Source organism: Rhinoderma darwinii, chromosome 4, assembly GCF_050947455.1.
Source record: "Rhinoderma darwinii isolate aRhiDar2 chromosome 4, aRhiDar2.hap1, whole genome shotgun sequence".
Lineage (NCBI taxonomy): Eukaryota > Metazoa > Chordata > Amphibia > Anura > Rhinodermatidae > Rhinoderma > Rhinoderma darwinii.
The window spans coordinates 232,174,099-232,197,425 of record NC_134690.1 but is presented as its reverse complement, the minus strand read 5'-3'; the positions used below and the strand labels follow the sequence as shown (position 1 = coordinate 232,197,425).

The 23,327-nt window shown below is 44.1% G+C and overlaps 1 protein-coding gene across 4 annotated transcripts in view; it reads right to left on the bottom strand.

The window, feature by feature from the left end:
• AMD1 (adenosylmethionine decarboxylase 1) overlaps nt 1–3,037 on the bottom strand; it is a 33,963-nt gene extending 30,926 nt beyond the window's left edge. For 2 of the 4 annotated variants that reach the window (XR_012883193.1, XM_075862277.1), the window contains exon 1: nt 2,570–3,037. Coding sequence is in view for 3 of the 4 variants with exons in the window: in XM_075862277.1 (XP_075718392.1) it covers nt 2,570–2,679 (110 nt within the window). In the remaining variant the exon portion in view is untranslated. Of the gene's footprint in view, nt 1–1,607; nt 1,712–2,569 lie in introns of those variants that run through there. The other 2 variants (XM_075862275.1, XM_075862276.1) reach the window with 2 other exon arrangements.
• Nucleotides 3,038–23,327: the final 20,290 nt, after the last annotated feature.

The window sequence follows — 23,327 nt, the reverse complement described above, 5'->3', positions numbered from 1 at the left end:
GCCAGATTTGCGACGGAGGCCCCTAACCAAACCGCCAACGAAGATGTGAATGAGGCCTTAAAGTTAAGTGACAATGTGGGGCATATACATTAATTATGTGCATGCCTGAGATTATGTTCTCAGTGCGGTTTCTCAGGCAACATCTCTTCTACTTCCTGTATTAACTGTCAAATTTATAGTGACTGCTAAGGTTAGCGTGACAATGTAAAATCTCAAGATAAGCGTAACAGGATCTTAATGATTTTCTACGGAAAAAAAAAGAAGATGCATGCAAGTGAGCTTGCAAGCATTGTGGAAAACCCAACAGTCGGATTATTTGCTATAAATCACATGTTCGCCTCTGAATGTCGTCCCCCCCCCCCACCACAGAGATACATTGTGGTTGAATCACAATTACGAGATTTAACCTCAACTCATGTGCCACCCCCGTGTAGCCATGGCATAAATCTCCTGCCGTCATGTGTACTAGTCACTACCCAGAATGTATTCTCTCCCGTGTGGTCTCATGACATCAGAGGCCAGATACCAGCAGCAGTCCAGACTAAAGGAAGGAGGTACCATCTCTGCAGCTTGTCTTCAGTGCCCGATCATGTGTCACCACTCTAATCACTGGTACAGGGGGCATAGCTGCAAACAAAAACATTTTGTTTTTGTTTAAATAAAATTTCTCAGGGTCACCGACTAGTGCGTCTGTGTGGTTGCCGGAGGTTAGCTTTAACCATTTAATTCATGGTATGGGTTGATGTTTAATAAAAGGTGGGGGGGGGGGGCTGGAGGGTGTTAGCTTGTGGTAAGAGCAACAGTATCTGCTACAGCACATTCCATAGCTTATCAAGCCACCCACCTCATTGGCTGCAAGTGGCTTTACCATGGTAAAGGGGTGGGCTAGCCCATAGTAACTCACGTGTAGCCGCAGCAGACTTGCCGTTGCAGTGAGTCATGCTAAACAGGCTTCATCACATGCAGCAATGAGCTTTTCTTCCCAATAAATCCAAATATTGATCTATTACTAAAACAGTATTTACAATTCTTAGCAATATTTAGTATTCTAAATCACCTAGTCGCTACAGAAAAGCTCTTGTGAAAACAGCCATGGCATTTTCCCAAAGCTAACAATCTCATACTTCTCTTATCAAACACTACATTATTTTTACAGCAAGACACTAAACTGCGACCAGCTTTTGGGCATGTCAAGCGGCACTTAAAGCCAATGCGCAGTCAGCGCAGGAGTCTATGGCGACTAAAGGATAGGCTTTGAATAGAAGTCGGTTTCATTAATGTTCCTCCATCACAATTACTCCTCCTAAAAGGACAAGGCTTAGCAACTGGCTGATTCTGGGAAACTAATTTTTTGGGGTTTTTTTTGTTTTGTTTTTACACACAAGTGGACACCGCCCATTTGAGCGTAAGCCAAAACCTGTAAGGCCACCTGAAGTAGTAGATTTCTATATCCCAATACAATTAGTGGAGGTGAACACAGACAGTTTAGTCAAACACATAGAAATGTCCTGTCCTTCTCAAAAGAGGAATCACCAGTAATGGTGCACGGAAAATCAATTGAAGCGTGTTCCAGGGACTGCAGAGGTAATATATCTCTCCATGCCTACCGCCAGGAGCACTGCGACACAAGCCACACGTCCATTCCACGCAGTCCATGAACATGAAGAATGACTTCATTACGCAGGTGTCAGATCTATAGGCACATCCATAGGACCTAGTCCTGCTGATTGTAAAGGGATTAGACATGTCAGTAATACTGTATCATTTCCTGGGACACAAGGCATCACCTTTTTATATGGCCTCCCCTTATAAGGGCAATGTGAGGGAAGCCATTTGGCAACGTGTGCAAATTATGCACATGCTCGGAGCCCCACCCTCCTCAGACACCGAGGGGCGACCTCCATACACTCCTATCGCAGACAATTTACCTCAGACCGTAGTATTATACCCCCCCCCCCCCAATATGATATTCATGAGGGCCATGAGCATGCGTGATGCCAATATTAACCATGTAGTAACAGACAGACTGGTCACAAGAAGAAACAGGTGCCCGGAGAGAGCCATTCCATATGTTACCAGCATTCTATATAAAACACAAGCGGAGCAATAACTGCGCCACAAATGAATGAATGTACGGCAGCCGCCCACTAGAAGTCCTAATGGCCTCCTCTGACAGAGAAACGCTGCGTTTGACGACATGGCTTATACTAGCGTTATACATAACGGCTGCCTTGAAGGCGACGGTCACTCTATACGCAGCTCCGGACCCTGAGATAAGGGCAAGCCAGAAACAAAATGGCAGGTCGTTTTGCTTCCCTCATACTCCCCGCCAGGAGGCATGTCAGCATCCCCTCCCCCATAACGCAGGCGACATAGCACATGGGTAGCCCGTCTCCTGCAGCCTTCCACCCGACTCACGGCGGGAAGGGCGAGTATAATCGTAAAGAGATCACAGCATACACGTTTAAGCCATGCCAGTGTCACCTCCACCACGTAGAAATAATCAATGGGCCTGAGCGGTGACAGCCAGACTATGAAATCGCCCACATATAACCGGCGGTATGCTCACCTTGGGATGTCCCGAAGGTCTCCGGATCCTTTGCTCTCATCCTGCTGGCTAAACCAGACCTCCAGCAGCTTCTCCGTACCCTCAAAGAAGTGCGCGCCGCTTTCCTCCATCTCGCCCCGGCAGCCGGAGACCCCACTAACAACGCAGAAAATAACGAGAAACGGAAAATAGATATCTGCTTATTTAACTTTCCTCCCACGTCCGACTAGGTTTTCTTCGATTTAGAATTAAATTATTCTAGAATATTCTTTACTTAAGTGTTTAGATTATTCCTTGGCGTTCGGAAGGTTCTAAAAGGTGTTAAGCTTTTTATAGTAGATGTTGGGTATTTCTGTACGTGATGGAAATAGTAAGTTTCTCCGGTACAGTCTCTTATTTCCCGTTATAGCGATTCCCCTGTTACAGAGAACACGGTTGAGCGAGCGCTAGCTAATATCGCCGGCCATACTGTGTAAAGCGACGAGAAGAGCGCAAGCGACGGTTTTTATACCTGGGGCGGAAACGAGGATGATGTATCCGGCTCGGGCGACTGATTAGCCAGTCATCTGCAAAACGACTGGTCGCTGAGAACGTCAGTCGTGTAAGCCCCGCCCAGGATCTCCCTCGCCTTCGTTGGTATCCAGTTACTCATTCTGGGCAGATCGGATTTACGCCTGTAAGGGGTGGGCGGAGCGTAGTCATGCTGGTAGCCGTCACTGCAGATATAGTGTCAGAGGTCTGCGGTGAGGACGTGATAGAACGTTCTGTGTATACATAACTAGGAAGACTTACTGGCCATTCTAAATTGCGTGAGGGAATGTCCAAATTTGCCACTATAAGCTTTTACTGAAAAGCTGACTGTTGAAGATATGTTATGTTCTGCTACCAATGGCGGTAGCTCGCAGTAAGATCCTATACACGCTATCGTAATATGACACCTATGGGCGACTATGCGGCTATAGTGTACCTATAAAAAAACGTGGCATGCACCATCGAATGCCGTTTTATGGAGGTATTCTCTAGAAGCATTGCTATTATCCGTAATACAGCGCAGTATGGAAGAACCATGTAGCAGAACACTGAGTGCATAGGACAGAACCGCAGGGAGTCCATGTGCCGCCTCGTAGACTGTACACATGGGTCTGCCATGCATATAGATGAATGAAACTATATATGAAAGACACTAGACTAGCAGCTAGGATTGAAGTTTAGGTTCTCTATGTGTAAACCTGCACAGAGAATTTCTTAAAGTGGAAACACCATAAGGGTATGTTCACACGGCCTATTTTCAGACGTAATTAGGGGGTTTTACGCCTCGATTAAGCCTGAAAAAACTCCCCTAATACGCCTACAAACATCTGCCCATTACTTTCAATGGCAATTACGATGTTCTGTTCCCACGAGCCTTTATTTTACGCGTCGCTGTCAAAATATGTCATGTAAAATGACGGCTTGTCAAAATAAGTGCAGGACACTTCTAGAAACGTTTTTGGAGGCGTTTTTCATTGACTCCATTGAAAAACAGCTTAAAAAACACTGCGAAAAACACGAGTTGCTAAAAAAACATCTGAAAATCGGGAGCTGTTTTCGCCTGATAACAGCTCCAGACGTTTTTACTCACTGCGTGTGAACATACCCTAAGCCCTCTTTCACACGGCAATATTTTGGTCAGTATCCAGTATTTGGAAGCCAAAACCAGTAGTAAGTGAACTGAAGTGGTCCACATCTTTCATGGAAAGAGACCTTACTGTCATAACTTCATAGGTCTAAAAAGTGCTATATCAATGAATATTGCAGTTTAGGCTTCGTTCCCATCTGCATCATGAATAGCGTAGTCGACTACGGTATTGCTTCCGTCAAAACAATGGAACCCTTGCACAACGGAGACAAACGGAAACCATTTGCACCGGATCCGTCACCATTGAAATCAATGGTGAGGCAAACGGAAACCTATGACGGAAAGCTCAGACAGAACGCCAGAACAGAGCCCTGATGCAGATGGGAACGAAGCCTTATAGGACATGGTGTTATTTATTTTACAACTTCAGCTTGCACTGTTTGTGGGGTTTTTGGAAACACATGTAACAAAATACACACGTCACAATATTCCATAAAATTAGATTAACTACAACTTTTTTATGAAGAAAAAAAAGTATATTTAAAGAGAATAGAAATGACAGATCCAGCTTACCTATGGTTTTGTAGTTCCACAGAGACACAGAGGAACTGTATAGTCCTGAATAGTAAAAAAGGAACAAAATATCTCCAGCTTCCAAACAGGAAAATAAAATATCTAGGCTTTTAGTTTTCCATAAAATTCAATACAGACATTCCAACTTTCACTGCTTATGCGTTTCAGGCCTGTACAGCCCTTAATCATAGAACAATGCTATGACTAATGGCTGTACATGCCTGAAAAGCGTAAGCAGTGATTGTCCTATAAAAATATGATCTATTCAGCTCATGGTTAGGGCAACGGAATTACCCAAAGAAGCTCAGCAGTTTAGAAGACTCGCTCTTTCTTTAGGTCCAAAATCAGGACATGTTGCATAGAAGATTTCCGTTATCGATCAAAATGGCATATGATCCAAACACTGTATCCAGGGGTGGGATCCGGCCGGTTCGCCCCGGTTCTCTTGAAACAGTTGCTAAAGTTACAACCAGTTTGGAGAATAAGGGAGGAGTGGGAACCCGGAACCGGTCCCCTGTACTCAATTGTATCCAAGGGACGTGGGTACAATTGATTTGTCTAGTGCTGCCTGGCGAGGCAAAGGATGTCTCGCCATTCAGCGGTTTCACAATGATGCAGGCGGCGCAATGACGTCATCGAGCCACTGCATCGTTCTGCTAGATGAGACCTGGCGTCGCTGGAGGACGGCACGGGACCTGGGACCGGTGACCATGTACTGTTTTTTTTTTTCTTTTACAGTGGGCAGTGTTGGGGTCCCTATCTACAGGGGGCACTATACAAGGGACTCTATGGGGGGCACTATAGGGGACTACAGGTGACTCTATGGGGGGGCCTTATCTACAGGGAGCCCTAGCTACAGGACACTACAAGGGGCACTATCTACAGTGGGCACTATTTGCAGGGGACTCTATAGGGGTCCCTATCTACAGGGGGCACTATATACAGCCTGTAGACTACAGGAGGCACTATCTACATGGTAGTCTATGGGGGCATTATCTACAGGGGGCCCTATCTACAGAAGGCTCTATGGGGTGCACTATCTACAAGAGACGCTATGGGGAGTACTATCTACAGAGGGCTCTATGAGGGGCACTATCTACAGAAGGCTCTATAGGGGGCATTGTGAGTGGCACCAGCTACAGGGGGCTCTGTGTGTATGGTGCTTTACGTTACAGTGTTTGACACAATTTTATTCATGGGCACAGTGTATGGTACTATTATATTCAGGGGCACACTGTGTTGTACTATTATATTCAGGAGCACAGTGTGTAGCACTATTATATTCAGGGTCACAGTGTATGATACTAGTATATTCAGGGGCATAGTGTGTGGCACCATGGGAATTTTATCTTTGTTTATAGGTGCGGAAATGTTGGAAAAGTGAGCAGTTGAAAGACATCTGAGTGGCAAACTCTGCAGAAATGAGTCGTGGCCAGGAGGCGTCATCGTAGAGGTCTGGACCACATGGAAAAGAAAAGAGAAATACAACTTCTCCAATCTGAGAAGACGTCACCTATGAGTCAATAAATGTTTATTCTCCCTGTGACTGTTTAGTACCATAATCACTGTATGATCCACAGTGAGATGATGAGTGTATCGGTGAAACAGCAACTCCCAGCATATACTTACCATTATTTAGGCCATACTGGGAGCTGTCGTTTTATGTCCTACAAACTTGGCAGGGGTTCGACTTAATTTGCAAATGATCTCTGTACTGTGCTGTGTTGGTGCTTGTGCTGTCTACATCTACTGAGCTTGGTTCTGGTTCTGTATTTATGTACTGAGCTTGGTTCTGGTGCTGTATTTATGTACTGAGCTTGTTTCTGGTGCTGTATATATGTACTGAGCTTGGTACTGGTGCTATATTTATGTACTGAGCCTGGTTCTGTTGCTGTATTTGCTTACTGAGCTTGGTTCTAGTTCTGTATATATGTACTGAGTTTTTTTCTGGCAGTGTATATATATATACTGGGCTTGGTTCTGGCACCGTATCTGTGCATTAGTCAGGAGATATGTTGCGGCTTACTGTGCACACTGCACTGTTCTCCACTCTTCTCACTGTGCACAGCCTAACTAAATGGGCTGTGCACACTGAGGATATTGAATGCGCGCATATAGTTCTATACGTAATGGGTGAGTTTCAAATAATGTGTGGGTAGGTAGGTATGTACGATTATATATATATAGTGTGGCAATCCAGTTAAACACTGGACAGGGAATTTCTTTATTTAGAGTCCACTTTAATATGGGGTGTATCTGGAATATTGCAATTGTTTTATTTGATTATTAGAATCATTTTCCATGGCGCGATACATCGCAAAACAGAACGCCTCCAAACATCTGCCCATTTATTTAAATGGAAAATACTATTATGCCAAAAATGAAGAAATTTGTCAATCCCCTTGATGGGAAGTCTTATGAGATTAGACAGTTCATTAATTGCCAGAGTATGGGAGTTGTATGTATTGCACAATGCCCATGTCTTAAAATTTATGTAGGCAAAACCACCCAACAGTTTAGAAGAAGAAATTCTAAATATTTAAGTTCTATGAAGCGACAGGAGGATATCCTATTATCTAGGCACATGAGATGTGTGCATGAGAATGATACTAGATCGAACCAATTTTGGGGTGTCATCCTGTTTAAACCTGGTCCCAGAGGAGGTAATTTAGACCGTAGGTTGTTACAGGAAGAAGCACGGTGGATTTACCGCCTAAACAGCCTTAGTCCTGGTGGACTTAATGAGGGTTTTACTTTTGTGGCCTTCCTGAGAAAAATAATGTAAATATAACCATGGATCTTGAATTTCCTATGAGCCCTGCAGACAACTTTTGTATTTTCAAATAATTCTTGTCTTTCTAAATATTGTTAACACTGATTAACCTTATAAACACTTTTCATTTTGTCGCTTTCGCATATGAAAACTCTACTGATATCTTGTCGTGAAATATATATATACATCGCTGGTGTTTTAATTCTCTTGAGATTATTCCCAGATACTCAAAAAAAAATTATACATATACCTTTATATGAAGTTCCCCTCTTTTCATCTACATATCTTAATCTATTGTGGATGATGTTATTATTATTGTGCAAAATTTTGGGCAATTGATATATATAATGGTCTCTTCTTTTACTCTTCACAGTCTTTCCATCAAGTTGAGTTCTACTTGTACATTGACTTATATTTTTTATATCTCCTTACTAAGGATTGTTAGATATTCTACCATTGATATGGATATTGATATGAATTTATTGACAGTGGATTATTGTTATCTCTTATTACAATCTATTTTCCTAATAAACTTAAATCTGTATTCTCCATTGTCTTTTGTCATTCAAGTCCACCGATACTTACAGTGACTTTCTTTCTCTCTCTCTCTACTTGGTGTTCCTGTGAGAGATATCTTTGCTACATTCATAAGGCTTCATGCCCACTTCAGTCTTTTCCTTCAGGGTGCTAGCCGTTTTTCTGACGGCTAGCACCCTGACCCATTCATTTCAATGGGGCCATGCATACTTCAGTTTTTTTGACGGTCCAGTTGCTCCGTTCCGACAAAAGTAGAGCATGTCTTACTTTGGTCCGAGATTCCGTGACCATGAGGCCCATGCAAGTCAATGGGGCCGTCAAAAAACTGTAGGCACATGGAAGGCATCCGTGTGTGACGGAGCCATTGCCTAACAACGGCTGGGCGGGCAGAAGTACATTAAAGATATTACACTAATCGGCAGCCACTTCTCTCTATCCAGGCACTGATAGAGAGAAGAGGCTGCTCATAAAAATAAAATAAAAAGCAGTTCATATGTACCCCGGTCGTTGTCTTGGTGACGAGTCCCTCTTCTTCCTCCAGTCCGACCTTCCTGTATGACGCAGCAGTCCATGTGGCCTCTGTAGCCTGTGATTGGCTGCAGAGGCGGTCACATGGGATGAAGCGTCATCCCAGGAGGGCGGCCTTCTGACGCCATCCAGTCCGGCCTTCTGTTATGACTTTTATCCCATGTGACCGCCACTACAGCCTGTGATTGGCTGCAGCGGTGACATGGGATGAAGCGTCATCCCAGGAGGCCGGACAGGAGGAAAAAACAGGAAGTTCTGGGTAAGTATGAACTTATTTTTTTATTTCATTAGAATTGTTATTTTGCGAGCGCCGAGCATGGTCATTCTTCAGCGCTAGTCACTGTCCAGGGTGCTGAAAGAGTTACCGCCGATCAGTGTAGCCCATTAACTCTTTCTGCACCCTGTACAGTGACTAGCGCTGAACAACCCTGCTCTTTTAGCAACCTGGACAGTACCATGCTTGGCGCTCGGAAACACGGAGTGCACACGGGAGGGTACGCGGAAACCACACGGATAACAAAACGGCACACGGATCCGTCAAAAACGGCCGATGAAAAGGTGAAGGAAGTGTGCATGAGGCCCAATACGATCGTGCCTCAAGTTTTAAGTTCACTGACATGTGCAGTGAACTGTCTTTCATATTTATCTATCTGGCGTAATCTCTTTCCATTGTGCAGGCGCAAAAGCGTGTTCCTAATTGGCCGGGCAGTAGCACTGCGGGATTGGAGCATTTTGCTGTCAATCATTTTCACCACAGTGAGTCCCCCATTGGATGGGTGTTAGCTGTATTTGATTGGAGCATATTTTTCCGTTAAGGGGCCGTTCTTCTGAGGATCATCGTGATTGGTAGCATCAGTTTAGATGACGTCGGAAGTGAGGTCATAAATAGGAGACTTAGCCGCGTTCGCCGCCATTAGCCCCATTTTCCCCTGAGGACGCCACTTCGGTGGTGAAACATGTCAGGGGGGCTTTTTACATTTTAAAATCAATGTGTTCTTACAATTCTAAGTCCCTTCTCAAGCTGACTGCAGCCGTGAATCTTAGTTGCTTTGTATAGGTAGTGCGGCCATCATAGATGGTGGTTTGACTCTGCACTAAGACGGTACTGACTACAGAATATCATTAGTATCATTGTATGGAGACATTTCAGTTCACATTGCGTTTTTAATCTTCATTTGTATGCTTATAGTTATCCATAATAAAGCTATACGTAACAATACTAGTAAGCATTCAATAGGTGTCTGGGAAACAAGGGCTAATCTTTTTGCCTTTGGCGATATTGATGTGTTTTTGTGTGTACCTCAGCCAACCAGATACCTTGGTCTTCTCTTTGTTTTTTTGTCCCCCTTCTTTGTAGACTCTCTCTCACACTGTGTGAAGCAGCATCATGCTGATAGGACAGGTCAGAGGCTGTGAGGTAGCTCCAGCTCAGGAGAATCGCTGCTGTTACTTCCCACTTGTCTAATGAAGTTGTTAGTTACATATTTAGAAAAAAGCTCAAAGCTTTTAATATAATAAACGTTTTGGTAGACAATTTTACCCAACAATATCGGTGTGACAGCGCCTATCAGATTAGCTAGGAGATAGGGCCTTACTAAACTAGTGAAAGAGGTTCTGTCACCAGATTATAATTTCCTATCTCCTACATAATGTGATCGGCGCTGTAATGTAGATAACAGCAGTGTTTTTTTATTTCGAAAAACAATCAATTTTGACCAAGTTATGACCTATTTTAGATTTATGCTAATGAGTTTCTTAATAGACAACTGGGCGTGTTTTTACCTTTTGACCAAGTGGTCGTTGTAAAGAGAAGTGTATGACGCTGACCAATCAGCTGAAAAAAAGGAGATGATCACAGCACCGGAGGAAAGTTTGATATAGTATAATGGGTGCAAGCCTTACAGGAACCTGATCCAAGGTTCCACGAATGGAGACAGCAAAATTCAAGAGACAAGGCAGCACATCCAAAAATAACAGGAATTTATTTACCCACAAATGTAACGTTTCAGTCCAGCAGGACCTGTCTCAAGCATGAGAAGCTTGCTTGAGACAGATCCTGCTGGACTGAAACATTGCATTTGTGGGTACATAAATTCCTGTTATTTTTGGATGTGCTGCCTTGTTTCTTGAATTTTGCTGATCAATCAGTGTCATACACTTCTCTGCATTTATGTACTCAGCACATCGTGATCTTGCGAGATCACGATGTGTTGTCACTTACTCACACATTAACTTTACTGAAGTGTCTTGAGAGTGAATAGACATCGCTTACAGCCAGGACTCGATGTCTTTTCACAATCCCGACACTTCGGTAACGTTTGTGTGGGACTTAAAGTGGCTCTGTCACCAGCTTATAAGTGCCCTATGTCCTACATAATCTGATCGGCGCTCTAATGTAGATAACAGCAGTGGTTGTTATTTTGAAAAACAATCATTTTTGAGCAAGTTATGAGCAATTTTAGATTTATGCTAATTAGCTTCTTAATGCCCAACTGGGCGTGTTTTTACTTTTGAGCAAGTGGGCGTTGTACGGTGTTATTGTGGGGTGAAAGAAGCTGGGCTGCAACAATGGGAAGTGTATGACGCTGATTGGTCCCTGATTGGTCAGCGTCATACACTCCTCTGTACAACGCCCACTTGGTCAAAAGTAAAAACACGCCCAGTTGGTCATTAAGAAACAAATTAGCATAAATCTAAAATTGCTCATAACTTGCTAAAAAATGATCGTTTTTCAAAATTAAAACCTCTGTTGTTATCTAAATTACAGCACCAATCACATTATATAGGAGATAGGGCACTTATAATGTGGTGACAGAGCCTCTTTAATGACAGAATGCGTTATCTCGCGAGATCACGCTGTGAATGACAGCACAGTGTGATCTCGATGTGCTGTGTGAGTAAGTCCCACACAAACGTTACCGAAGTAAAAACATGCCCAGTTGTCTAACTTTGTCAAAATTGATCGTTTTTCTAAATAAAAACCACTGCTGTTATCTACATCACAGCGCTGATCACATTATGTAGGAGATAGGGCACTTATAATCTGGTGACAGAGCCTCTTTAAAGAGGCTCTGTCACCAGATTTTGCAACCCCTATCTCCTATTGCAGCAGATCGGCGCTGCAATGTAGATAAGAGTAACGTTTTGTTTTTTAAAAAAACGAGCATTTTTGGCCAAGTTATGACCATTTTTACATTTATGCAAATGAGGCTTTCTAAAGTACAACTGGGCGTGTTTAAAGTTATGTACAAGTGGGCGTGTATTGTGTATGTACATCTGGGCGTTTTTACTTGTTTTACTAGCTGGGCGTTGTGAATAGAAGTGTAAGATGCTGATGAATCAGCATCATCCAGTTCTCTTCGTTAACACCCAGCTTGCTGCTGCAGAATCAAATGTAGCCTCTGGTGCCGATGTGCCCTTGCTCGTCCGACACGATGCAGGACCTGGGGCAGGAAGTGAGTGACGTCACAGCGTGATCTCTCGAGAACACGATGTGTGTCTGTGCACTGCCAGAAGCTGGGTGTTAATGAAGAGAACTGGATGATGCTGATTCGTCAGCATCATACACTTCTATTCACAACACCCAGCTAGTAAAAGAAGTAAAAACGCCCAGATGTACATACACAATACACGCCCACTTGTACATAACTTTAAACACGCCCAGTTGTACTTTAGAAAGCCTCATTTGCATAAATATAAAAATGGTCATAACTTGGCCAAAAATGCTCGTTTTTTAAAAAAAAAAACGTTACTCTTATCTACATTGCAGCGCCGATCTGCTGCAATAGGAGATAGGGGTTGCAAAATCTGGTGACAGAGCCTCTTTAAGTCACGTCGTGCTTCAGTGACCGTCCATGATTCATGTTCTACATGAACAGCTGAAAGTGAGATTATATATAGAAATGGCTACCAGGCATGTCCCAGCTTCAGTTAATTACTCTAGATTTTACCACTGTGCACTGTATCATTATCAGTCCTGGGAAGGGTGTAGACAGAGGATACAAACATATTGTAATTCACAAAGCATGTAAACTAATATGCAGAATAATCACTTTTTTTGTTTTCTCTAGAAAAACATTTCTCTCTCCCATTATGCGTCATCATAAAATATGCTGTATTGTCATGAGTGCCAGTTTACATTTCAAAGTTGATGTTACACTGGCAATTAAGAAAAGTTAGTTTGGTCTCAATATGTACCAAATATGAACCATATTAAAGTGTAACTAAACGTTCAACAAACTTCTGACATGTCATAGCAGTCAGCCGCTTATTTTCCGCTCGGCCTTTTCCGAAAATCGATGTATGGAAGTACGGGCTCAACAGAAAGTCTATGAGCCCGTACACCGCTACATCGGCTTTTCGGAAAAAGCCGAACAGAAACAAATCGGCTGAGCGCTTACACGAGCGCTTCTGCCGATTAATTTTAGCGAACGATGGGGGTCTCTGTGCTCGGAACCCCACCAATCAAAACGTCTGACATATCTGAAGTTTGTCGAACGTTTAGTTGCCTTTTAAGTCAATTCTATTTATCTACCTACAAGCCATTCTTGTAAAAAAATAAATATTTTGAAGAAAGTTTTATTTGATTATCTTCTTGATTGCTAAATTTACATCAGAACAAATAAACTGTTTATTAAGTTATGGCTCATTTCAGAATGTAATAAGGGAATGTGTACTGACATTTCACTAAATGTGTCATTTAGAGCACTAGGGGGCTACAGATGGTCATTGCAACATTTGACAGTTCACCGCTGTCGTTTTCTGATTCCTACTGATATAAGTGTTTAACCAGAGACTCAGACTGTATGTTTGTTTGCTCTTAAACTGGACAGACCGGATGACCAGTTTATGAGCGGTTAGGTTTAGTTTTCTGTAACTGCAAATTAGCATTTTCTAGTAATAGTACACAGAACTATTAACCCACAACAAAATATGCTGGTTCCAGAACTAAATTGACATGTGTATTTTAAAATCAGCAGCATGTAAATTTACCATGTGTTTCTGCCTGCGAATTGTATCTGATAGGTTTGTTTAAAAAAACGTGCCAAAATCCACAGCATAAAACCGCGCCTATTTCCACTCAAATATGTAAAAAAACGCAGCTACAAAAAGCATAAAATAATGAACTCTTAGGGTTTGTCCACACGTAACGGAATTGCTGCAGAAACTAGCAGGATTTCTGCTGCGAAAAAATGCAGAAAATGGTGCGTATTTTGCGGCGTTTCTCTCAATGTTGGGAGATGGTGACATCTCTTTTGAAAAACGCAGCTATTCAGTCCACTATCTGCAGCAGGAATTGACATGCTGAGGTATGAAAAATACGCACCGCAGGTACATTTCTGGTAGGAATTTTTACACAGCGTATGGATGAGATTTGTTAAATCTCACCCACTTTGCAAATACTGTATTCTGCTGCGTATGTTCCGTCCACAATTCCGGATGGAAAATACGCATCAATTCTGCTACGTGTGGACAAGCCCTTAGGTGCGAATTTTACATGCTGAATTACTTGAGGTTTTGAAACACCAAATTACCCAACGTGTGCATGGTACGTTGGAACAGGGTGCCTATGCTGCGTAAAAGTACGCAGTATATCCATCCTGGAACCCGCAGTGAATACCGGACAAATAACTGCAGCAAATTGTGGTCCAGATTTTCGGCCAGAATCTCCACTGCGGAAACAGTGCTGGTGGTACAGTGTTAATATTTACTCCCTGGGCATTGTCATAGCGACCCCGATCTCCGGGGTTGACGCTGCAGTCCATGTGACAGCTGCAGAATGTGATTGGTTGCAGCATTGAAATGGGATGAGATTTCATTCCAGGAGCCCGGCCTGGACGGAGAATAGATTAATGCGTCGCCATTGCAACGCCTGGATGGTAAATATTAATTTTTTTATTAATTTGAAATGAAAAAAAGGGTTTTTGTTTTTCTCTGATTGAACTTAAATACCATTGAATTTAATGGGGAAAACCAGCAACAAGAGAGCAGCGATTCCGCAGCATAAATTGACATGCTGCGGATTAAAAATCAATACCTCAGGTCAATTTATGAACAAGTTCTCGGCAAATTTTTTCGTTTGATTAAGGCTGGGTTCACACGACCTATTTTCAGACGTAAACGAGGCGTATTATGCCTCGTTTTACGTCTGAAAATAAGGCTAAAATACGTCGGCAAACATCTGCCTATTCATTTGAATGGGTTTGCCGACGTACTGTGCAGACAACCTGTCATTTACGCGTCGTCGTTTGACAGCTGTCAAACGACGACGCGTAAAAATACAGCCTCGCCAAAAGAAGTGCAGGACACTTCTTTGGACGTTTTTGGAGCCGTTTTCTCATAGACTCCAATGAAAACAACTCCAAAAACGGCGTGAAAAACGCAGCGAAAAACGCGAGTTGCTCAAAAAACTTCTGAAAATCAGGGGCTGTTTTCCCTTGAAAACAGCTCCGTATTTTCAGACGTTTTTGGTCACTACGTGTGCACATACCCTAAATCTAATCCACTCTGCTGCTACTGTAATACGCTGCAGATTTTCCACAATGAAATCCGTTGTGCAAAATCTGCAGTGTTTACGCTGTGTGTGAACATATCTTAAAGACCGTTTTCAGCGTCATCACAAATGTTACAGAAACTATAATTTGTATATCCCAAATGAAAAAGGCTAAAGGGTCACAGTACATAAGTTTCCCCACCTCTGTGGCTTTCTCTAGAGCAAAATTAGTGCAAAGCAGTGGGGAAGTTGTTGCCCAATGCAACCAATCAGATTCCAATTATTAGGCCCTTTGGGAAATTAAAGCAGTGACCTGATTGGTTGATATGTGCAACGCATTTACTAGGAAAGACTGGGAACCAACCAAACAGTATAATCATTACTTTATTTATCTGAATGCCATTGGCACTCCACTATATGTACCATTTTTTACTTTTAGTCACATGGGCAATGTGAAGAGAATTCCATTATATGTTTAGTGACAACATCTAGTCATAGGAACCTTTGTTGTGTGATTCCAGTTTACACAGATCCAAATTGTGTCACATTCTACCAATTATTAGCAAGCAGCAACAATAGCTGAATTTACAGATACGGGGAATTTAGCAACCTTTCTACAACAGTTTTTTTGTATTGAAATGTCACAATGGTAAAAAAAATTGCTACTTTTATGACGCCCTTGCCAATTTTATGAAAAGGACCCCTGGCTTGTAAAATGGGGCCACAGCAGCCCAACAAATTTATAATGGCGTTAATTATAGCAGAAATCTATATATCAATCAGTGGGGAGTAGCAAGGTACAGGTCCTTGCCAGGCCCCATACATTGCCCCACCTATCTGACGACCCCCCTCTGGACACTTATAAAGAAAAAATATATATATTTACCTCATCTATTCTTTTCTCTTCTCCCCACTGGGTGTAAAGGCGGTGGATTGCTCGGCATGAAGAGGGAGCCGGAGGGGACACTGGTGGGGAAAAGAGGAGGGATGAGGTAATGGGACCCATTTGTGGCACACGACCATCCACAATTGTGGCGCACAACCAGCGGAAAGATGCAAAACGATTATAAATGAGCAACTATAATGGTGATTTCTCTTGGCTCAAATACCCACAATATCTCTCTCAGACAGGAGCAGGCAAAACTAAATTGGGTATGATCCAAGAAATACCCTAAATAACATACACTACCGTTCAAAAGTTTGGGGTCACCCAGACAATTTTGTGTTTTCCATGAAAACTCACACTTATATTTATCAAATGAGTTGCAAAATGACTAGAAAATATAGTCCAGACATTGACAAGGTTAGAAATAATGATTTTTATTTGAAATAATAATTTTCTCCTTCAAACTTTGCTTTTGTCAAAGAATGCTCCATTTGCAGCAATTACAGCATTGCAGAACTTTGGCATTCTAGCTGTTAAGTTGCTGAGGTAATCTGGAGAAATTTCACCCCATGCTTCCAGAAGGCCCTCCCACAAGTTGGATTGGCTTGATGGGCACTTCTTGCGTAGCATACAGTCAAGCTGCTCCCACAACATCTCTATGGGGTTGAGATCTGGTGACTGCGCAGGCCACTCCATTACAGATAGAATACCAGCTGCCTGCTTCTTCCCTAAATAGTTCTTGCATAATTTGGAGATGTGCTTTGGATCATTGCCCTGTTGTAGGATGAAATTGGCTCCAATCAAGCGCTGTCCACAGGGTATGGCATGGCGTTGCAAAATGTAGTGATAGCCTTCCTTATTCAAAATCCCTTTTACCTTGTACAAATCTCCCACTTTACCAGCACCAAAGCAACCCCAGATCATCACATTACCTCCACCATGCTTGACAGATGGCGTCAGGCACTCTTCCAGCATCTTTTCAGTTGTTCTGCGTCTCACAAATGTTCTTCTGTTTGATCCAAACACCTCAAACTTCGATTCGTCTGTCCATAACACTTTTTTCCAATCTTCCTCTGTCCAATGTCTGTGTGCTTATGCCCATATTAATCTTTTCCTTTTATTAGCCAGTCTCAGATATGGCTTTTTCTTTGCCACTCTGCCCTGAAGGCCAGCATCCCGGAGTCGCCTCTTCACTGTAGACGTTGACACTGGCGTTTTGCGGGTACTATTTAATGAAGCTGCCAGTTGAGGACCTGTGAGGCGTCTATTTCTCAAACTAGAGACTCTAATGTACTTGTCTTGTTGCTGAGCACACTGCAGGGAGCTGGGCTCCTAACATGTTAACATGTTTTCAGTACGTGACAGTTTTCCCGCAGCGAGGCAGCGACTTCTAGCGTCATAGATAACTATGATGTTAGGAGCCCAGCTCCCTGCAGTGTGCTGAGTCCGGGAAATGCGGCCGACCTGCAGACTGTATATCACGGATTGAACACGCTCGTGGGAATCCGGCCTATGGCTTTGGAGTTTCTCGTGCGCGCGCTAGACTAGTTATCAGTGTCTCAGTGCACGCCGGAGAATACAAAACGAACAGCATAATATGTGCTCACCGGCAATATTGAATAATCAAATCAATATAAACCCCTGAGGACGCTTATGTATTTAAAGGGGCGCAGAAACGCGTTGGGACGTTTGCTTACCTGTGGTTTAACAGACCATTGTTATAATTGTTAGGGTCCTCCTTGAATGTCTGAAGTTTTGCATGTTTGTTACCAGTGCATATAGGACATTTCAATGAGGCTTGGTGATTTTGTATTGCTAAGGCAAATAGACCAGTAGTGTGATTTACTACACCTGTCTAGTGTCGCGGTGTAGTAAGTGTGCACGAGGCCTAAAAATGAATTTCTGCAAAAAAAATGAAATTTGTAAATGTCATCCCTACTTTGCTGTAAATCTTGTGAAATGCCTAAAGGGTTAATAAACTTTCTAAATGCTGTTTTGAATACTTTGAGGGGTGAAGTTTTAAAAATGGGGTGATTCATGGGGGTTTGCATTGTATGGGCCCCTCAAAACCACTTCACAACTGAACTCGTCCCTGTAAAAATAGCCTTTTCAAATTTTCTTGAAAATGTGAGAAATTTCTGCTAAAGTTCTAAGCATTGTAACATCCTAGAAAAATAAAAGGATGTGCAAAAAACAATGCCAATCTAAAGTAGACATGTGGGAAATGTTAATTAGCATTTATTTTGTGTGGTATTACTATCTGTCTTACAAGCAGATACATTTAAATTTAGAAAAATGCTAATTTTTGCAGTTTTTTGCAAAGTTTTGGGGGTTTTCACAATAAAATACAGAATGTATTAACAAAATTTTACCACTAACTTAAAGTATAATGTGTCACGAGAAAACAATCTCAGAATCACTTGTATAGGTAAAAGCATTCCGAAGTTATTACCACATAAAGTGACACATGTCAGATTTGAAAAAGGGGGCTGCACCCTGAATGTGCCAACTAGTCCATGTCCTTAATGGCTTAATTAGTAATTAGCCCAGAATGCTGCTGGACTATAAAGCGTTGCCTGAGCGTTGTTGTATATGTAATGACCGGGGGGTAGGGAAACGGACAAGTGAGCCCTAATCTACCCGCCACTCTGTCCCTGCCTACTTGCAACGACCCGCCCTAGGCGACGGGGTACAACTGGGCGGCGGTCCCTGCACTCAGTAAGTGCACGACAAACACGACAAACATACAAGGGAATACAAGCAAGGGAAAGGGGCAGTTGCCCACGGCAACACCGTGAGCAACTAGAGTGGTGAACGAGCCGAGTCAAGCCAGGAGTGTGCGAGGTACCAAACGAAGAGCAGAAGAGTAGTCAGTAAGCCAGGGTCTGTATGGAGCAGGAACAAAATAGAAGGAGCTGTAGCTGGGCCAGGAAACCACACGAAAAAGAATAACAAGCAAGGAGGAACAGGAAATGCAGGTATAAATAGACAGAGGGCGGGAGCTAGCTGAGTCTGGCCAGGCTGTGATAGGCTCTCCCACTCCTAAGCCTGCCAGCCTGAGTGGTGGAAGCTGGAGTCAGTCTCAGGGATGTAGATTCAGGTGCTGACTGATTAATTAAGAGAGTTAACCCCTAAGCTGTGCCTGGCAGATCCTTTACAGTATACCTAAAGTTTGTCTTGCAAATCGTCTCCTAGTGTTTTCCAGTTCCCAGTGTTACCCGTTCCTGCTGCCTGTACCCTGTATCCCGTGCTACCGTGCCATCTACAGTGAAAGTCGAGTCGTGTCTTCCGCTGCATCTACTGTGCCATCTACAGGAAAAGTCAAGTTGTGTCACTGCTACTGTCTACATTGCCTCAGGTACCCGTTCTGGACTATAGACATTGTTTTGTACCTAGGTGGCCAGCTGCTATCCCGCTACGCGGTACGGCCCAGTGGGTCCACACCCCACGCCGTGACAAGCTGTCTACGGCACAAATAGAGAGAAGCTTAAGGGTATGTGCACACACACTAATTACGTCCGTAATAGACGGACGTATTTCGGCCGCAAGTAGTGGACCGAACTCAGTGCAGGGAGCCGGGCTCCTAGCATCATAGTTATGTACGATGCTAGGAGTCCCTGCCTCGCTGCAGGACAACTGTCACTTACTGAAAACATGATTACAGTACGGGACAGTTGTCCGGCAGCGAGGCAGGGACTCCTAGCATCGTATATAACTATGATGCTAGGAGCCCGGCTCCCTGCACTGAGTTCGGTCCGGAACTTGCGGCCGAAATACGTCCGTAAATTACGGACGTAATTAGTGTGTGTGCACATACCCTAAATCTCAAGCTCTCATCCAACGTGCGGTCAGTCTCCGCCCTCCAGATAACACTTCTTTTGAGGGATCTCTAGTGGATCCTGAACTTTGAAAAATCAGACTTAATTCCAGCCCACAAAAAGATTTTTCTGGGGTCCTACTCGATTCCAGAAAACAAGCTACATCCCTTCCTTTGGAGAAAATTGTATTATTTAAAGTGAAAATCTCAAGCTTCCAAAGAAGGAAAAGTTGTACAATCAGAGAAGCAATATCTGTTCTAACAAATCTCAACACTCTCTGGGTATAAAGATGATTCTTCCCTCAACACAAAGCAAGTCTCCAAACTAGTAGAAAAACCGGTGGTACCCACACAGAGGTGTGCCATGGCAGCTGGGACTGTTTATCTCTTTCACGACAGACACAAGTACCTGGGGTTGGGGAGCCCAGGTAAAAGAAGATCTCCTGCAGGGTCAATTATCATCCAAAAATAGTACTCGCTCATCAAATTACATGGGAACTTTAAAACAGAATGGGAACTTCACCGACTTCTCTGGAAAAATGACAACTTCACCATGTAGCATTCCCGAAACATTGAAGGGACACGAGACACAGGTTGCTGCAGGACCTGTCACATGAGATCTTTTGCTGAGTGGAAAATAACATCTTCTCCCTCACAGCAATTCATCTCAACAAAGTGATAGCCGACTAAGTTGTTTACCCTTAGATCCAGGGAGAATGGACTTTAAACCAAAAGATATTCTGGTCATTAGTCAACAGTTGGGGCTCACCAGGGATTAAAGGGACTGTTCTAAGATTATATGATATCCCCTAACCACATGATAGGGGATACAATGCTGATCGGTTGGTTGAATGCGCCCTTCTGGTCCATACATTCTCTATGGCACTGCCAGGGATAGTCGAGAGCAGTACTTGGCAGTCCCATAGACTAAGAAGTGAGTGGCAGTGCGCATGGGCGACCTGCTGCTCCATTCATTCAGGGGAACGGGTCCCCCGTTCTCGTGATCGGTGGGGGTCCCAGCTGTTAGACCCCCACCAATCAACATGTTATCACCTATCCTGTGGTTAGGGTATAATATTTAATATTGGGACAACCTCTTTAATCTATTTGCAACAAGAAAAAACTAGAAGAGGACTATTTATTTTCTCTGAACCTGTTATGGCAGGAAGGAGGTGAAGGGAACAAGTGAGCCCTAATCTACCCACCGCCCTGTCCCTGCCTACTTGCAACGACCCGCCCTAGGCGACGGGGTACAACTTGGCGGCGGTCCCTACGCTGACTAAGTGCAAGGGGATACAAACAGGGAACAAGCAAGGGAAGGGGCAGTAGCCCACGGAACACCGTGAGGAAACGGAGTGGTGAACGAGCCAGTCAGGATCAGGATGTAGTGGAGTATACAAACGCAGAGCACGGAGCAGGAAGCAAGCCAGGGGCAGAGCGAAGCAGGATAAGCGGGAACTGAAGCAAGGCAGAAGCACGGCAGAAGCAGGCTGGAGCAAGGCAGGAGTGGGGCCAGGATTCCAAGAAGAATAACAAGCAATGAGGAAGAGAAAACGGCAGGTATAAATGGACAGAGGGCGGAGCTAACTCCGACTGACCAGGCCGCGATAGGCTCTCCCACTCCTGAGCCTGCCACCCTGATTGGTGGGAGCCGGTGTCAGTCTAAGAGGTCTGTCAGGTGTCGACTGATTAACCCTGGGAGTATCCACAGACGTAGTGCCTGGCAGATCCTTTACAGTACTCCCCCTTTTATGAGGGGCCACCGGACCCTTACTAAGAGGACCCAGTTTAGTGGGGAAGAGAAGGTGGAACCTCCTGACCAATACCCCAGCGTGAACATCTCGAGCAGGTACCCAAGTCCTCTCCTCCGGCCCGTATCCTCTCCAATGGACCAGGTACTGGAGGGAGCCCTGGATCATCCTACTGTCCATAATCTTGGCCACCTCGAATTCCACCCCCTCAGGGGTGAGAACGGGAACAGGAGGTTTCCTTGAGGGGAACCAGGACGGGGAGCAGCGTTTAAGGAGGGAGGCATGAAAGACGTCGTGTATGCGGAAGGATGGGGGCAGCTCCAGACGGAAGGATACAGGGTTGAGGACTTCAATGACCTTATAAGGCCCAATAAATCGGGGAGCAAACTTCCTGGACGGGACCTTAAGGCGCAAGTTCCTAGACGACAACCACACCAGATCCCCGACGACAAACCGGGGGTTAGCAGAACGTCTTCTATCCGCCTGAATCTTTTGTACGCTCTGGGACGCCTCTAGGTTCTTCTGAACCTGGGCCCAGACAGTGCACAGTTCCCGATGAACGTCCTCTACCTCGGGATTATTGGAACAACCAGGAGAAACGGAGGAGAACCTTGGACTAAACCCGAAATTACAGAAAAACGGGGAGACCCCTGACGAGTTACTGACCCGGTTATTCAGGGAAAATTCGGCGAGTGGAAGGAATGAGACCCAATCAAATTGACAGTCAGAGATGAAGCACCTTAAATATTGTTCCAGGGATTGATTAGTCCTTTCCGTTTGGCCATTAGTTTCGGGATGGAAGGCGGAGGAGAAGGACAGATCAATCTCCAACTTTTTACAAAAAGCTCTCCAAAATAAGGAAACAAATTGTACCCCTCTGTCAGAAACAATATTGACTGGGGCCCCATGGAGACGCAAAATGTGTTTAACAAACAAAGAAGCTAACGTCTTGGCGTTAGGTAGTTTCTTAAGGGGCACAAAGTGGCACATCTTGCTGAAGCGGTCTACTACCACCCACACCACCGACTTGCCCTGAGATGGAGGCAAATCGGTGATAAAATCCATGGAGATATGGGTCCAAGGTCTCTGGGGAATGGGCAAAGAACGTAGTAAGCCCGCAGGTCGGGACCTAGGGGTCTTGGACCTAGCACAAACCTCACAAGCGGCGACGTAAGCCCTAACGTCTTTAGGCAACCCAGGCCACCAATAGTTTCTGGTAATGAGGTGTTTGGTACCCAAGATGCCAGGATGACCTGATAGTGCGGAGTCATGGTTTTCCCTGAGTACCCTTAGCCGGTATTGCAGGGGGACAAACAGCTTGTCCCCAGGGAGGTTCCCGGGAGCTGAACCTTGATCAGCCGCAATGTCAGAGGCTAAATCAGAATCAGTGGCAGAAACGATTATACCAGGGGGTAAAATACAAGCAGGATCCTCCTCAGAAGGAGGATTGGCCATGAAACTACGTGATAGTGCGTCAGCCTTAATATTTTTGGACCCAGCCCTATAGGTAACCAAGAAGTTAAATCTGGTAAAGAATAGCGCCCATCGAGCTTGTCTAGGATTAAGCCTCCGGGCAGATTCTAGGAAAACCAGATTCTTGTGGTCAGTAAGGACCGTTACCTGGTGTCTGGCCCACTCCAGGAAGTGACGCCACTCTTCAAAAGCCCATTTAATGGCTAAAAGTTCGCGGTTGCCAATATCATAGTTACTCTCCGTGGGCGAAAACTTCCTAGAGAAGTAAGCACAGGGGCGGAGATGGGTGAGGGAGTTGGTACCCTGGGACAAGACGGCCCCCACTCCCAC